The sequence below is a fragment of the Penicillium mononematosum genome (assembly GCF_028829835.1).
Source record: "Penicillium mononematosum strain IBT 11891 chromosome Unknown utg000005l:1.0-9366267.0:1.0-9372171.0, whole genome shotgun sequence".
NCBI classification, from domain to species: Eukaryota; Fungi; Ascomycota; class Eurotiomycetes; order Eurotiales; family Aspergillaceae; genus Penicillium; species Penicillium mononematosum.
In genome coordinates, this window is record NW_026643275.1 from 2,006,071 (window position 1) to 2,023,428 (window position 17,358).

General features: G+C 50.3%; 6 protein-coding genes across 6 annotated transcripts; 4 read left to right on the forward strand and 2 right to left on the reverse strand.

The window, feature by feature from the left end:
• Nucleotides 1-173: 173 nt before the first annotated feature.
• On the forward strand, nt 174-1,593 carry N7519_008823 (putative MFS monocarboxylate transporter; the record flags this gene model as incomplete). The annotated part of the gene is given in 2 exon segments (XM_057295596.1): nt 174-1,566; nt 1,577-1,593. The coding sequence occupies 2 exon segments, from the start codon at nt 174-176 to the stop codon at nt 1,591-1,593; spliced, it is 1,410 nt and encodes a 469-aa protein (XP_057143478.1).
• A 432-nt stretch (nt 1,594-2,025) lies between these two features.
• On the forward strand, nt 2,026-2,892 carry N7519_008824 (PDGFA associated 1 family protein; the record flags this gene model as incomplete). Its single annotated transcript, XM_057295597.1, has 3 exons — nt 2,026-2,074; nt 2,128-2,195; nt 2,266-2,892. The coding sequence occupies 3 exons, from the start codon at nt 2,026-2,028 to the stop codon at nt 2,890-2,892; spliced, it is 744 nt and encodes a 247-aa protein (XP_057143479.1).
• A 386-nt stretch (nt 2,893-3,278) lies between these two features.
• Nucleotides 3,279-4,423, reverse strand: N7519_008825 (unc-50 family protein; the record flags this gene model as incomplete). The annotated part of the gene is made up of 5 exons (XM_057295598.1): nt 3,279-3,590; nt 3,651-3,988; nt 4,103-4,106; nt 4,169-4,268; nt 4,320-4,423. 5 exons carry the CDS (start codon nt 4,421-4,423, stop codon nt 3,279-3,281), a joined length of 858 nt encoding a protein of 285 aa, XP_057143480.1.
• A 1,235-nt stretch (nt 4,424-5,658) lies between these two features.
• Nucleotides 5,659-9,799, forward strand: N7519_008826 (Sec7 domain protein; the record flags this gene model as incomplete). Its single annotated transcript, XM_057295599.1, has 2 exons — nt 5,659-6,781; nt 6,819-9,799. 2 exons carry the CDS (start codon nt 5,659-5,661, stop codon nt 9,797-9,799), a joined length of 4,104 nt encoding a protein of 1,367 aa, XP_057143481.1.
• Nucleotides 9,800-10,482: 683 nt separating this feature from the next.
• On the forward strand, nt 10,483-15,197 carry N7519_008827 (putative anucleate primary sterigmata (ApsB); the record flags this gene model as incomplete). Its single annotated transcript, XM_057295600.1, has 2 exons — nt 10,483-12,474; nt 12,525-15,197. The coding sequence occupies 2 exons, from the start codon at nt 10,483-10,485 to the stop codon at nt 15,195-15,197; spliced, it is 4,665 nt and encodes a 1,554-aa protein (XP_057143482.1).
• A 284-nt stretch (nt 15,198-15,481) lies between these two features.
• Nucleotides 15,482-16,569, reverse strand: N7519_008828 (nicotinate-nucleotide diphosphorylase (carboxylating); the record flags this gene model as incomplete). The annotated part of the gene is made up of 3 exons (XM_057295601.1): nt 15,482-16,211; nt 16,284-16,339; nt 16,414-16,569. 3 exons carry the CDS (start codon nt 16,567-16,569, stop codon nt 15,482-15,484), a joined length of 942 nt encoding a protein of 313 aa, XP_057143483.1.
• Between the last annotated feature and the right edge of the window lie 789 nt (nt 16,570-17,358).

The following is a 17,358-nucleotide window of genomic DNA, read 5'->3' on the forward strand; positions in this document are numbered from 1 at the left end:
AGGCGGCCATCTCTGCGAATAGGCGAGAAGACGCTCGGAAGGATCTCCGTAATGAATTTTTTTTTCCCATTTAGTTTGACTCATTCGAAAAGAGTATTATTTTGTTTGTTTGTTGGAGCTCTGCACTTGGACGCATCAAAAAAGAGGCAGATGAACTCATGTCAACTTCTAATATGGCCTCCAATATCTCCAAACCATCAAGTATAATTGAAGAACATGGCCAAGAGCAACCCGAAAAGAACGAGAGTATAGATCAAAGCCATACTCGCCATTCCTCAGACGAAGAGTCAGCCATTGGCCATCAACCCAACCTTTCTCACATACCCACCAACACCAGCGCTTTGAACCGTACACTATCGGCAGTGCGCACTCGGGAATCTGGCAAAGATTTCGGTCCTCCTCCGGACGGTGGATTTCAGGCTTGGTCGCAGGTCGCTCTCGCACATTTCGTCATCTTCAATACATGGGGCTATATCAATAGCTTCGGTGTCTTCCAGACATACTATTCCCAGACACTGGGACATCCACCATCAGATATCTCCTGGGTCGGGAGTATCCAGATCTTTTTGTTGTTTTTTATTGGCACTTTCTCCGGCAGGGCTACCGATGCCGGCTATTTCACATTTACTCTGGCCTGTGGTGCTATCTTGGAATGCTTCAGTATCTTCATGACCTCGCTCTGCACAAAGTACTGGCAGCTATTCCTAGCACAGGGTATTGGCCAAGGAATTGGGTGTGGACTCATGTTCTGCCCAACTTTGGCTTTGGTCTCGACTTATTTCGCCAAGAACCGTGGCATCGCTATTGGGATCGTTGCGTCGGGTTCCGCGACGGGGGGTCTGGTTTTCCCTGCTGTTATCATGAAGATGTTGCCCCAAGTCGGATATGGGTGGACAATGCGCACGCTAGGCTTTATCTCGGTAGCCACGCTGACTCCCTGTGTCCTGTTTCTCAAGCAGCGTCTTCCTCCACGCAAGACGGGTCCGATTGTTGAGTGGGCTGCCTTCACCGAGCTGCCTTACTTGCTGTTTGCAATTGGCATGTTCATGAACTTCTGGGGCCTATATGTTGGCTTTTTCTACATCGGCAGTTTCAGTCGTAACATCATCGGCGTGTCAAATGATCGATCCATTGATTTGCTTCTGGTAATGAATGGAGTCGGATTGATCGGGCGGTTGGTCCCCAACCTGCTTGCTGATCAGTTCACCGGTCCTCTCAACCTGTTGATTCCGTTCAGTTTCGCGACGGCCTTGGTTGGCTACTGCTGGGCGGCGGTTAACGGTATGTCCGGACTGTGGACATTTGCCGCATTTTATGGCCTATTTGCTGCAGGTATTCAATCGTTGTTCCCAGCCACCCTCAGCACCCTGACTACTGATATGAAGAAGATCGGTGTACGCATGGGTATGGTGCTCAGCGTAGTAGCAGTGGCGGCCCTTATAGGGTCTCCTATTGCTGGTGAGCTAGTTGTTCGTGGTGATGGCAACTACCTGTATGCGCAAATGTTCATGGGATCTGCGATCCTGACTTGGTGGATTGACATTAATTGGAGCCCGAGTGACCAAGGTGGGCACAGGTTTGACTCGAGTTTGAAAAATAGGATATTATACCTAGGTAAAATGTTATGTATTTAGTCAGGATAGATATAATGATAATGAATGTTCCTACCTATGTATATATTGGATGGATGTTGTATGGTGTATGGTGTATGTCAACAAATCAACGAGTTGTGGTTTGACGAGAAGAAAATGCCCCCACATGTGATTTAATGCCTTTGACTCGTGACTCTTGAACTTCTCATCTTTTTCCACATTTCAAGTCTTTTTGCAATACTTTGAATTCTCCAGGTAGGTTTGTGTTCATTTTTGACATTCTATGAGAAACTGCGAAGCGACACCCCACCTTTGCCCCTCCATTGTGTGCAAAACTCCCAACCCCCGCTAACTCGTTCTCGATATAGAGATATAGAGATATACATTACTTGAGCCTCGTTTCAAAGTTCCCACATATTTTCTACATATCAATATGGCGCCCCGCGGTCGTGGAGGAAAATTCTCCAAGCCCACTCGAGGAGGTGTGTCGTGTCCGCCTGCAGAGTGCGAGATACTCGAAGCTGATCATGAGTAGGAGGCAAGCACTTCAGCAGAGATCTCCAGCCATTAGACAAGGATGGTAATCAGATGGGTCTCTGGCGCGTAAGCGGACTTCCAACCCCCAATTAATTCAAGTTCCACAACAGCAATCTGACCGTGATATCTCTCATAGGAGCCTGGTGACCAAATCAAGTCATCGGGCGAGGAAGATTCTTCGTCCGAAGAAGAAAGCACCGAGGAATCCAGCGAGGACGAGTCCAAGCCCACCGAGTCATCCACAGCAGGAACCCGTGAGGAGCGCCGCGCAGCCGCCAAAGCTAAGAAGGCAGCCGCATTGAAGAAGCGAGGCCAAGGACCTGCCCAACCTGGGGATTTACCCCCTTCAGACTCGGAAGAATCTGATAACGACCTTCCCGCCAACCCCAACCATACTGCCAAGTCCCGCTCGCAAACCCTGAAGGCCGCTGAGCCCACTGCTGAGCCTAAGAAGGCCGCCAAGGTCAAGGATATCTCACAATTATCCCGACGCGAGCGTGAGGCCGTCCAGGCCCAGCAGGCTCGCGAGCGTTACCAGAAGCTGCATGCCGAGGGTAAGACCGATGAAGCGAAAGCGGATCTGGCTCGTCTCGCCGTTATCCGTGAGCAGCGTGAGGCGGAGCGCCTGCGCAAGTTGGCTGAGAAGGAGGAGAAGGATGAGCAAGCTAAGGAACGAGCTCAAGCCGCCCAGGAGCGGGAGGATCGTATGCGCGCCGCAGCTTTGGGTAAGACAGGCAAGAAAGTTGGTGGAAAGAAGAAATAAGCTTGTGGATTTCATTTTATATGTGGTCATGACTTGGGTTGAATTGTTGTAATTGTTGTTGGTTATACATCTAGACAACGAGCAAAGAAAGCAAAGAAAGCAAAGAAAGCAAAGAAAGCAAACAGTTGAGTCATTTGGAAATTAAGAACCAGACAAGTTGAATATGCCCAATACTGTAAATTGAAATCATGTACACCCAATAGCATTAGATAAACACCTCGTTTTTAGACTGGCTTTTCTGAGTATGAGCCGGTCAAAAAGAAACCAAAGTGCAAAAGAAAAAAAAGAACAAGAAAAAGGTATTTGAAGTTTCATACACGGGATTGAAATCCCAGGGAGAATACATAGCCAAGAAAAGAGGTCTATTTGCGGGAAAGCTTGCTACTTCACACGCCCCAGAACAACCCCTCGACGCTGCGACCTTGCATGACAATGCCCCAACCGGCAATCAGGCTGACTAGCCACATAACGACGAATATGAGGATGGGCACAAGTAGAAGTTCTGTGTTGTGCAAGAAGGGGAGAGCATTGTACCCCAGGAATGTGATGTAGGTGTAGTAAATGAGAGCAGAGAGGTAGAGCGAGTTTCCGAGGAAAGTAGCCAGGAAATTACTCGGGCTACGGGTGAGGAGCGGCAGAAGGAGGAACTGCACCACGTAGAGATGGAGATAGAGAGGGAAGAAGGCCCGGTTGGACACCTATATAAGGGCATTGTCAGAAAGTTGGAGATTCCACGGATTTGTGGCACGGAGTCTTACGTCAAAACAATATCCAAATTCCAACTGCTCCTTCTCCCCTGGCTGTGTAAATAGGCCCTGAGCAGCACCTCGTCTTCGGCCACGGGAGCCCCGCAGACCAGCCAGAGAGGCGGCAGCTCCGTTCGGACCGAATAGACGGCCGATGATAAAGTATCCAATTGTTGAGACAAACAGTGACGAGCCAATGAAATGTACGACAACGAAGAGGAAGGTGAGGCGCATGATTGCGCCGAAGCCCGGCGTATAAGCAAGGCCCCATGCGAATGCTGTGAGGAGGAGGAAGAATGATAGTAGGTAGGTGAATGACGGATCAGGCCGGTGCCATGTGTTCTTGGTTTCTGCTCAAAGGCGTCAATAGTGCTCGATTAGGGCGATGGTAACTGGCATTGCCATGGTTGTATGTGCTTGTCCAATCGAGGCACGGGGTCGAGGCTTGGGATAAGTAGACTCACGTTTCTAGGTCCGATGACATGGTCAGCATAGTTCGAGGGTCAGTTAGGGTAGTCAAGACCACTTACATGGTAGTATATCGATTTGAAGACCTTCTTAGGTGCGATCAACAACGAGGTCATCTCCCAAATGGCCATTTCAAAGTCCATTTGCGGAAATTTGAAGAGCCTGTCCCATATCAGTGATTGCCTCTCGCATCGAGGTTCTTTGCGGTCCTACCTCTTGAAGAAGCGCGGCATGCGGACGCTAGATCGAGTTGCGGGTGTTGAGCCGAAGTTGGCAGGGCCGGCATGTTGGCGGGGGACAGAGATGTGAGGGTTCATGATCTTAGACCCCGTTTTTCGAGAAGGGAAATCAAGTCTCGGAGCATACACAATGCAGTCCGGTTGTTGTACGTGTACTATAGCCTGTAAAGTATCCAATGCAAGTGGCCCGGTTATGTCATCTTGGTCACGTGTTTACCTAAGTATATCAGGTATGGATTTTTATATAGGGACCTATATAACATGTTTTGGTTGCTAATTGACACAGTACTCCGTATAATATATTCTCTTCTTACTCGCATTACAATTCTAGTTGTTAAATTATATATCTTCCGAACAAGCGTCATTCCAGGTGGAAAAGGTTCCCTCAAGAGACACTGCAAGGGGCAGAAGGATACACCATCAACATGCATAGTCAGAAATAAGGAGATACGGAGTATATTAATAGAGAGTCCTTTTTCTCTTAGATGTTATAATGGAATACTTATACGTGTATATAACTGTCTACAATATTGTATATGTATAATCTATCTACGTACGGAGTAGTTACACGGAAGTCAACATCCGATATACAAAGTAGCTCCCCCCACGGCTCCACTGTACTTTTGTAAACAGATTAACAGATTGTATTCGAAGGGGTTAGGTAGGAATATTGATATCTATTGTAGTGATGTACCCGTGGACGGATATCAATAGTATAATTAATATACATTTTACGAGTAAAAGTAGAACATACGTGTCTATCAACTAAATATGTATGTATTTAATGTACGGAGTACTTAAGACAATGTATAAAACCCCTGAATCTGTGGGCAAGTAATTTCCCCTGGACTGCACATGTGTTTCTATTCAGTTTTATCATTGTCTCCTTTGAACATACATATGTATTTCATATTCTTAAAATATGTCTCATATATTTTAAATATATATAAAATATTTTAAAAAAGAGTCCCACCGTTCGGACTTTAAAAAAAGTTCCCGCTAAACCGCTAAACCGCTAAACCGACTCGCTCAGGAGTTCCCCGGTTTCTTATCTCTTCACATTACTCGCCTTGTACATTCCCTTTTCTTTTGGGCTCTTCAATGTTTTCTTCTTTTAAATTGCTTTGGGCAATGACCAGGTGAATTACTCTTCAATCCGTCAAATCGGATACTGCAGGGACCATCAGTTTCTCCAGTCACTTTGTATCTGGTACGCAGCAAAACCTATATGGTATTCCCCTGGATCCAACCGCATCCTCGCGTGGGAATTGATCCTAAGAAGACAAATTGAATTAACTTCTATTAGCGCAATAATGTCCCAGCAACGGGAAGCGTACTCTCCTCCCCATACACCTCCCTCCCAAACCGCGAGATACAAGCCCTCCAAGCGTGGATACCCTGCTCGACCATCCATCCGGGATGCTTTTCCAGACGCCATGGATAACCCCACGACAACCAGTGAGTCGGGAGATGATCGAGACCCGCATGATCTGTCTCTATCCCCGCAACATGCTACACGGACGTCAATTGTAGACAACATGCTTCTTTCGCTCGATCAATTCGCCCCTAGTTCCTCTGTCTTAGACGACTACCGTCTTTTCAATTCCGCCTTTGAAAACGACCATCACAGTCATTACTCGCAAGAATCCGATTCGCACGGCCGGTACCGTGGACACACGTTCTCCTCGTCGATATCTTCAGAACCCGACTACGGATACGAAGATGGGAATGGCCATTATGGAACAATCACCGCGGCAAAGGGCCGGCGTAGCAACAGCAGTTCCAATCACAAGACAACACCTCGGCAGGTGGGAAGCTCGCGCGGTGGTACCGGGACCATGCCGCGGACAAACACTGCCCGGAAAGGCAGCAAAGGAAGCTCATCCTCTACCGCGGACTACTCATACACAATCCCCAGAGCACGAGCAGACCAGGGCTTGGGCCGACGCTCAGCCAGCTTCGACTGTGGACCAAAACGAGCGTTCGCACCTTATGCCGATCCCAGTGTCGGTCCGGACTCGACGCTGTACGACGATCACGATGCTGCGCCCACCCCGAGTGTCCCCGCAGGACCGCGAAAGGTTCACGATTATAGTAGGACACCGACAACTGCTGCCGCGCGGACACCGATAGCATCGCGACGGAACAGTATGAAATCTGCCCATGCCCCTCAAATTCGAACAGTTCGGCCTGAAAATATCGGCACGGGGACTCTCAAAGCTCGGGACAACGACTTCCAAAATATGAATGATACGGATCTTGACCGCCCTCCGGCCATCACAGCTTCGTTGGACCCTCCTGCTCCTAGCCCGACCATCTCCTATAACAAGCCGGCTTTTCCTCCCCAGGAACCAACAGCAACCACCACAATATCGGCCAACATATCCACCAGCGTCTCCGCCAACCATCCAGCTCCAAGCACAAAAGAACGCCCAGGTTTCTTCCGGCGTGTCTTTCGAATCTAAGAATCCAGCACCTGGACCGGCAGATGCACCAAATATAAACGTCAACGATCTATCACACCTACGAGACACCGAGAGCAGAGAAACCAATGGGACGACCGCCAGCCCAAAGGCACGAGCTCAGCAGGCAGCCAAAAGCTCTGCGGGTGCTTCTCCGTCCTCGATTCGCGCAGGACCCCATCAGGTTGTGAATAAGAAATCTTCATTCTTCCGTAGAAGAAAGAGGTCGGTGCCTGACCACGCTCCTCCACCAATTGTAATTCCTCAACATCTTGCACCACAGACTATGGATACTATGGCGGCTCCAAGTCCTGTGAGCAGCCTGCGGCAAGTCATGAATCCTTACCTTGACGAGGAGTCAGACCGGGAAGAAAATGCGGACTGGGAGGCCAAGGTTCGACAACCGGCATTTTTGCAGGCGCAGAAGAAAAGAGAAAGTGTTTCAGCTCCTGGGGCTCCCAAAACGAAGACTTCTCTTCAGCCCTCGGCTGCCTCTCGTGGCCAGGACCCCTCCCCCCTTGCAGAGAAGGATAGATCTTCGAACGGTGAAGCATCCACAGACTTTGCATTGCAGGACAAGTCCCAGAATGTTGCTGCCTCTGCTACTCTTTCCCCCGTTGTGGAGGATTTCTCGCGCAGCATCAAGTCTCAGGTCGATGCTCCTCAAATCAATGTAGCCAGATTGGCGCTTCCATCTGAGGATCGGGTTTGTGAATCTCCTGTTGATTCTATATCAACGGCATCAAACTATCAGACCGCTGCGAACACCCCACTCATTGAGCAGGAAGAGTCTCGACCAGCTGATGACACCGAGAATCAGACAGATGGACCTGGCGAAGCTATTGAAGATGGACCCACAGCTGCGGACCGAGAACAAGCCCAAAGACTCTTCGACAGCCAGGATCAGGTGGTTGGTAACGAGCCTGCTGCCGCTTGGCTAGGTGACCCTGATCGGGCAATGGTTCGCGAAGCATATATGCGCCTGTACAACTGGTCTAATCTCGACATTGTTGCCTCCCTTCGGGTTCTTTGTGATCGCTTGGTGCTGAAGGGAGAAACCCAACAAGTGGATCGAGTGCTGGATGCCTTTTCGACCAGATGGTGTGATTGCAACCCAAGCCATGGCTTCAAAGCCACCGATGTTGTCCATACTATTTGCTATTCTATCCTGCTACTAAACACTGATCTTCACTTGGCTGACATCGATTCAAAGATGACCAAATCCCAATTCGTTCGAAATACTATGCCCACTATCCACCGAGTGGCAATGGATGCCGCACCGGAAGGATTTGAGACGTTACGTCCAATCAACCGCTCTAAGACTCAACCTCATGAAGCGCTCTCTGCCCCTACGTCGGCACGCTCCGCAACTTTCCCTCCAGAGGTCACCCACAGCTCGTTTGACAAAGATGGCGATGCCAATGCTGGGGCTGGGCCTTTGGTTAACACGCCATTCACTGGAACAGTCAGAGCGTGGGAGCAACAGGTTGAAGCGGTACTCAAGGAATTCTACACATCCATCCAGAAGCAAAGGCTGCCTCTGTTTGGTGCCCAACCAGAACGTGAAGTGTCTCGCATGTCGTCCAACAACTTTTTGGGCCCCTCTAGCGGTACTCTTCGTAGGAGTCCCAGCACAATTAGCAAGAGCGGTTCCGATATCTTCCCTCGCGGTCGTTCTGCCAATTCAAGCCACGGAGCTGCACGATGGTCATCCAAACCCCGCTCCCGAGCTGGGAGGCTTTATCCTCCTTCGGCGATGGGCTCCAGCCGTACAAGCCTAGACGACCAATCATCTGTCTGGAGTCCAACTGGGTCCAGTACCTGGAGTAAATATTCTCTGGGTAAATTCACTTCAGCCTCTGTGGACTCTTTTGGTTCAGATTTCCCTCGCGGCGAATACCAACAATCTATTGGTTTTGCCAATGCTCTGAGTCAGGCCATCATTCGGGAGGACTCTGCTCCCTCGGTGTACAGTTATGAGGAGCCTGAGCGAACCACCCCTCTGCTTGAGGATGACACGCTGGCTCTTGCCGGAGCTCCGTGGGCCAAGGAGGGAAGTCTAAAGCATAAGCATCACCTAGATGCGGTGGACAAACGGGCGAAGGACCGGAACTGGAATGACTGTTTTGCGGTTATACAGCAAGGCTGGATGCGTCTGTTCTCCTTCAACAACTCCACCAAGTCGATGCGGCAAAAGGCTAAACAGCGCGGAGGGGTTATAGTCGGTGGTGGCAACTGGACGGAAAATGCAGAAGAGCTTTGGAAGTTCATGCTGCGCCAAACCATCGCCAGCGCCTTACCATCGCCTGGATACTCCAAGTCTCGTCCTCATGTCTGGGCCCTGAGTCTGCCTACTGGGGCGGTTCACCTCTTCCAAGCTGGAACACCTGAGATCGTCCGAGAATTTGTCTCCACGGCCAATTACTGGAGCGCGCGATTATCCAAGCAACCCCTGGTAGGAGGCATCAGCAACATCGAATATGGATGGAGCGACAGTGTCATTAACAGCGCGCTGATCGGCGGTGAAAGTCGATCCCCGCCGCCTTCGTCAGGCGCACGGCCGAGTATTCAAAGCTCTATCCGAAGCTCCATGGATCATCAGGGTGTGCGACCCCGACTTCCCGCGGATCGGGTCAACATCAGTGACTGGAGCCCACCGCAGCAAAGTATGGTCGCCTCCAATCTGACAGAGGAGGAACAGTGGAAGGCCCTGCAGGCCTACGTGCAGAACGTGGAAGATGATCTCTCTCGGCACAATGAGCTGCGTTCCGCGATGAACCTTGCATTCTCCCCACGCCACCCCAACGCCGCTAAAGCTATGGCAAACTGGGAACGGAAATCTTCATATCTGCTGCGTGAGATTGTTAAATTCCGCACGTATATTGACTCCTTGCGCAACGCCATCAGCTCTAAAGAGAGAATCTTCGCTTCAACCAACTACTCCCAAGAGGACGAGGAAGCAACCATGGAGCCCACGGAGCCGACAGCGTAATTGCACATTCTTTCTTCTCGACTTCGAAGGCACCGCCTGTACATACATATACATATGTATCCCTTTCTTTTTTTGGCTTCTGGGGGGGACTCCATGCTACATACATTCAAAAGCGACCTGATACTGATACCTTGGTCTTTTTTTTATTTTTTTATTTTTTTTATTTTTTTTATTTTTTTTATTTTTTTTATTTTTTTTATTGTGTTTGTTTGATACAACCCTGTCTACTATACCTCTTTTCTTTCTAATGTTCTGTGGCGGCGTGGATTACTGATTATTCCGTTTAATGCTTGGGACGGTTGATGTGATACTATGGATACCATGATTGTCTTTTTTTTTTTATATTAGGTATGAATATCATTTGTATATTTTCGTTTACATTGTGAAGCATTCGGCAACATCCTGTATAGCTTAGTGGTATACGCGTTGCATTAAGGTGTGTGGTAGAAATAGTGTGTGGCAATACCAATACATGATTGTACCTGGCCGTGTCTATATTGTTGTATCCACGCATCAACGCACCTATGCCAAATGCTCTTGCCAGATGACTTTCGAATATGTTTTGCAAGTTACCTAGGTAGACCTTTATTTTCTTCATTTTCCTTTTTGATTTGAATATTGCCATAGATTCGTCTCTCCAGCTCTCGACTCTCTCTCAACTTCCGATACATCAAAATACAACAATGAGCGCTCATTCGCCGATCGAAGCGGGTAGCGAGATGCAGGGAGTGGATACCCAAACACTGGGCGTCATCTCCCCCGTTACAACAGTGCTCACCTCTGTGTCGGCATTCCAGACGCCAGATCAATCCTTGAATGATCTCAGTTCAGAATACTTCATGGCAGAGGACGCACCGGGGGGTCTCCCCCCGAACTCGGTAACACAGTCCCAATCTGAATACGCGCAATCAACCCCTTCAGAGCCGGACCATGAAGATCATGACCCTGAACGTCAAGACCATGAAGACCCTGACTTTACGATGACATCGACGCAGCTAGATCTGGATGATCACAGCTTTATTCCTTCCTCTGTCGACCGCGACGAGAGCAGTCTATTCCATCCATCGAGCGAAAATGGCGACCACGAACGCGCCAATAACCAAACCCTAATCGAAGAGCACGAAATGCGCCGCAAATTGATGGACATTGAGTCAAGCTTTCTGCCCGAACCCTCTACGATTGACGTGGCGGCGGCCGGTCCTGCTGCTGGCACGGATGATACGTACTTAGTTGGGGTTCCAAAGAATGATGCTACAAACACAACGCAGGACTCCTCACAGCTCTCGTCCATAGAACCAGCCAAGACAAACCCGATGGAAGACGACGAACGCAGAGGGGAGGAGCAGCTGCATACGAACTTGGACTCGGCGCCTGGCCCTGCAGAACAACCTGCCGACAACTCCTTGCTCGACTCACTCTCCTCGTCACCTACGGCAGCTGCAGCGCTACGCCGAAATCAATCCACATTATCCGAAAACGCGCGAGACACCAGCCAGCTTTCCCAGGATGAGCGCCCCTTCAGATCTGAATTTTCCATGGCCCAGAACGAATCGCAACTCACTCCCTCGAAGCTTCAAAACACCTCCCGCAGCCTGTCACCCGGTGCGTCGCACCTATTTGGTGACCAGAGTGGCAGTGCTACTGGTAGTCGTAGAGCTAGCCGACCCAAGTACTTGACTAGCCGACAATCGGCCCATCGTCTCTCACACTCCTCGGTCGCAAGTAACAACACTGAAACAACCAACAGCGATGCCACACTGGGTGCGGACTATGCCCTTCAAACCGGAGGCGCAACTTCTGACAACTATGGAAGTTTACACGCGGGAAGTCGTGCGCAGATGGCCAGGACAACCAGTCTCGGTAGCATGGCATCTGGGATCTCCGGATATAGCGAAGAAAATCCACTTGACAAAAGAAATACGGCTGGTCCAACGGATGGCGGCCTACACACTCTGGAGGAGGAGGGCTCGCCACATTCTCGTGCCGGTCCTGTTGACCATGAAGACACCTCCACACCGGTGACGCCAAAGGCAAAGCCACAAGACAGCAATGTCCCTACAGATACAGCAATTGCTGAGCGGGTTAAAGGCATTCAAATCCCTACCGCATTTGCACACCGGTTCCGAGAGGACTTCCAAGCGTCCCCTGAGAAGCGTTTGGGGGCCTCAACCCCTGCGTTTGCGAAAAGTGGCCGAAACCTGACCCTCAAGGAACAGAGCAGTACCATTGATCGCTTGGCGAAGGAGAACTTTGACCTGAAAATGCGAATTCACTTTCTTAATGAGGCGTTGAACAAGCGATCCGAGGAAGGAATCAAGGAGATGATCTCGGAGAACGTCGAGCTCAAATCAGATAAGGTCAAGCTCTCAAAGGATAATCAAAGCCTAAGACGCAAGATTCGAGACTTGGAAAAGCAAGTGAAAGACCATCAATCGGACAAGGACTCTATGGTCAATCACGACCCCGAAGGATCAGATGACGGTGATCGCGACTCGGCCCAAGACGAAGAGATCGTCTTCCTACGCGAACGGGTTGAAACTTATGAACTCGAGATTGAGCGTATGAGATCGGAAACCATTGCACGGGAAAGCGAGAAGCGACGGTTGGCCGAGATGGTCAAGTCGCTCAGCGATAATCGTGCGGGAGAGTCCGATGCAGGTGCGAGAGAAGAGCGAGTGAGTCAGATGGACACAATCAATCAGATCCAAGCTAATTAGCTATGTAGGAGATGTGGAAGGATATGCTTGACGCAGAAACCTCGGCGCGAGAGCAAGCCGAGGAAGAAAACCGAAGGCTCCGAGACGAGTCGATTCGTTTGCGGACTGAGATGTATTCTGTCACAAAGCATGGCCAATATGACTCTCTTTCATACACGTCTGAGAGAGATGGCAACCGAGCCCACACCGTTCCCAACAGCACGCTTGTTGTAGAGCTGGGGCTCCTTAAACAGGAGAACGCAGAACTAAGAAAAGAAGTTAGTGCTCAGACTTCAATGCTCACTTCTCGCAACCGAGAAAAGGAACGTCTTTATCAGGAGATCGAAGAATTAAAGCTCGGAGAGCGTCGTCATGTTGGCCGATCCATAGCTGGGGACAGTATCTTCGACCGTTCTGCCTCACGCACTCATGTCCGACCATCGTCTCAGGCTAGCGACGGAACGGGCATGTCACGGAGCGATATGGACCGCGATGAACTCGAAGCCCGGAATGGACAACTCCGGGACTTAGTGTCGACCCTCAAGCTTGAGAATCAAGCAATCCGAGCCGAACTTGAGGACTATATTGGAGAACTAGAGGCTCTTGACAAAGCATACCAGGCTGATGTTGATCAAGCCGAAGAAGAGATGCAAAACCTACAGCAAGAACGAGACCAGGCCGTGCATATGGCAAACGAGCGAGATGCCGCTTTCCAGGACCTGCGGGCCGAGGCGCAGGAAGAGTTGGATACACTTGGAGACGAACTTGACCAGAAGATTGTTGAGTGCCAGCGCATGAACGAGGACCTGAGAAACCAGGACGAAAACCTCAGGGTTTTGCAGGCGGAGATGCGATCTGCCAGCGAAGGCATCATCCGTCTCGAGGAAGATGCACAGAGCAACCTGGCCGCATACAAGTCTGTGCAGCAAGAGCTTGAGGAGACCAATCGCGAGATGGAGTCTGTGGAGAAGAGCCTATCTGAGGCCAACACCAAGGTGCAGCGGCTGACAGTGCAGATTGAGTCGAGCCAGAATGAGATTGCTTTCCTTCGCGAAGAGCAAGACGGCGATAAGATCCGCATCGGAGACCTTGAGTCGGATCTCAAGAACTACCACATGAGTTTGGTCACCGAAAAGGAGAAGACTAGAGAACTCGAGCAACGACTGGCAGACGAACGTCACCAGCGAGAAGTGGTTGGAAGCAAGGAAAAGCAAGATGTCCAGCGTATCATGAATGAACTGAACCGCGAAGCTTCATCTTCCAAGGAGGAGATCCGACGTCTGAAGAAGAGCCTTTCAGCCCAGGAGATTGAAACCTCCACCTGGCGAGAACGGTTGATGGACCTCGAAAACAATTTGAGAGAAACTCTAGGTGATCTCAGCGGTAGTCGGTCTAGCTTGATCACCAATATCATGAAGCTGCAAAAGGAACTCGAATCGACCGCCTTGGAGTTGGAGAGCGTCCGCTCGCAGCTAGACGAGAAAGAATCTCTACTTCGAAACCGTGATGCACTACTCGAAAGTCATGGGCTTGAGTCACGCAAACTCTCGGAACTCTTGGATCGCGAACGACATGCGCGCCGAGCCGACAAGCAGTCGTTTGAGTCGTCGCTCAAATCTCACCAGCAGGCATCCCGGACCATCACGCAAAGCAATTCCCGTATCACAGATCTGGAAAAAGCGCGGACAGAAGACCGCAAAAGATATGCATCGCTGGAGCAGCAATTCAAGGACCAGCTTAGTGAGAGGAACATCATGTTCCTTAACATTTGGAAGAGACTATCTGGGCTTTGCGGCCCGGACTGGGCGCACTCCAACAGTCTTATCAATGGCAATCTCCCGAGCCAGGAGGTCATTGGTAATATTTTGTTCTGGCCGGGCTTCAGCCGCAACCTTCTGCTTGCAATGAAGACTGTCGAGGCCGTGATGGCGGGTTTCAAGACCCGCATCAAGAGCATTGACCACGAGTTGACCAAGCGTTACCACACGCTTGAGCTTTCATATAACGGACGGATCAAGAAGCTCGAGCGCCTCGAAGAGGCTTTGAAAAATATGCGATCCAGTCGCGGACAGTCGAGCTCCACGCCGGAGATTTCTAAACTGCGTGGGGAGAACCGCCTGCTGAAAGCTGAACTCAACCTGCTTCAATCGAACTCGCGAGGACAAGGTCCTGCGTCTGCTGCGGCTGCAGTCATGGCATCGGGACCCCGATCTCCTTCTTTGGCGTCAACAGCGGAGTCGGAACGATCCTTGGGGCGTTCTAGCTCTACGACTGGCACTGACAGACCTCGCCCCGAGAAAGGCCTCGCTCGCAGTGGCACGGGACTTCCGCAGCCTTCTCACTCCTCTTCTAGCAGCACATTGACCAACAACAATGCTGGAACGATGATACCACGCACACGCAGCTCGCACAGTGGCTGGGACGGTGGCGATGAGAAATGGATTCACAGGCTGCATGAGCTGGAGAAGCGACTCAAATCTGAACGTGAGGGTCGCCTCCTAGATCGCAGTGGCGCTCGCAAGCGACTCGAGGAGCGCGATGCTGAGAACCAGAAGCTTCGAGATCAGCTCAGCCGGGAGCGTACGCGACGCGGGCCTTCGGGGACCACTGCAGATGGCGGCAGTCGCAATCGCCCTCCTGTCTCAGATGAGGCCCCAAGCTCCAGTGAAGGGGAGGGCATCACCGTTGACATCGAGGTTTGATTTTGCTGTCACTTTTCCCGTATTACTATATATACCCACCGCCTGTTTGCGTTTCGCTTCCACATTACACTTATCGCATATGCTTGTAATGACCATTCACGAGGGCAATGAACCGACGAAAGGCGTTCGGAGTTTCATTTTATTCTACTTGGGGCTACAACAACATTTTGTTGAGGGATTGTCGGGGTCTTTTGTGCATATTATTTTTGTTTCATTGTACTTTATACACGTCCATATGCTCTATTAAGACGAATCCTTTGTATGATACAGTGATACAGTCCAATCTATCGCAACGATACCTTGAGCGAGAAATCCACGATCCCCGTGCCCTGATGGATCGAGCTGGTAGACAAGATATCGACATCGGCACAGACATACGCCGGCGCATTCTCTTCCGTCAATCCACCACTCACCTCAATCAGGAAAGCCTTCTTTGAAGCCCATTCGCGCTTCAGCTGCGCCGCGGCCTCTCGCACCCCCTCGGGTGCAAAGTTATCCAACATAATGATATCAGCCCCAGCCCCAATCGCCGCGTTAGCCTCCTCCACACTCCGACACTCAACCTCAACCTTAGTCGAGAACCCACCAGTAGCCTTGGCCGCCTGCACAGCGCGCGGGATCGCCGCCGCAATAGACTCAATCGACGACGGGTCCGCAACACCGCCGTCCGCTGCAGCCCGGTTGTTCGCGCACGCCCACACGTGGTTATCCTTCAGCATGGTCATGGAGCTCAAATCATGGCGGTGCGGGTCGGCGCCGCCAGCAAGCATCCCATATTTCTCAACAAGTCGGAACCCAGGCGTTGTCTTCCTTGTACCGGCCAGGGTACCTTGCCATCCTTGCGCACGTAGCGCACCGAGCATGGAGGCGCTCTTGCTGGCAATGCCTGAGCAACGCGCGAGAATGTTTAGGGCTACGCGCTCGCCGAGGAGGATCTTGCGGATGGGGCCGCGGACGGTTGCGCAATGCTGGATTGGGGTGATTGCTTCGCCTTCTTTGATGTGCCATTCGATTCTGGATGGGTTAGAGAGGTGGGGTTGTGACCGTGAGTGAGGGCATGGAGGAGTGAAGGACTAGGAGACTTACGTGCAGCCTAGTTGCGAGAAGACCTCGTCGAAGAATGGTACGCCTGCGACGATGCCCTAGGGGGGTTGATCAGGTAATGTTCTTCTCATGGATAGGTAATAATGTCTGGTTATAGACTCTGTTGGTTTACCTTGCTCTTTCCCAGTAGTCGGGCCTCGCCCTCTGACTCGCCAACGACAAAGCCGCCATAATCCAGGCTAGGGCAGTCCTCTTCCAGCCAGGATGTTATGACACGCTTGTAGTTGCCAGGTAGTAAATGGCGCAAATCTCCGTGAGCTGAGGCCATTGTGTAGAGTAGGTTGGGAGCAAATGAATTGAATCAAGGTGCTGGAGATGTTGATCTGCGAGTTCCCGAGGTCGCATGTTGAAGTTCCCCCGCGCGGGGTGAAGAACGGGTTGGCCCGATCTCCGATTATGGCCGGGGTCACGTGATAGCATAGTATAATAACGGATATAGTAGGGAGTACCTATATACAACATAGTTATATAATAAAAACTATGTAGTTACATAGTAATTATATCTTAAGGGTACTTTAGGCATTTGGCTACATATGTAACATGGTTATGACTATGCCCTATTATTAAGATGCCCCTATACCTAAGATCGCACAGTATACTTAACTATATTGTATACCTAAAGCCTAAAAACAATCCTATATTCGTAACTCCAATAATAAAGATAAAATAGTAATAGTGCCTTATAGCGCCACATTCCGGGAATACGGCACACTAAAAGGGACAGATCGTCACGGGCTTGACATTCCCAGTGGAGAAGAGATCCATTCTCGAAGGGAGGGCATATATGAATTGGGAAATTGCTTGGAATTGGAATACCTCTACTCCGTATACGGAGTATGTGTATACCACCTAGGTATATACTAGATATGCATATCTGATATGTACCTAGGTAGTCAAGCATATGAAGTTAAGAGAGATTCACATCAATAGAATCATCTGATAAAAAGAAATCAAATCCCGAAGACACGGGCCGAGGATCCGGGACGGAGATAACTTGGTCGGATTCGGCATCGAATTTTTCTTTTTTTTTTCCCTTGGATTACAATGTGTATACAAT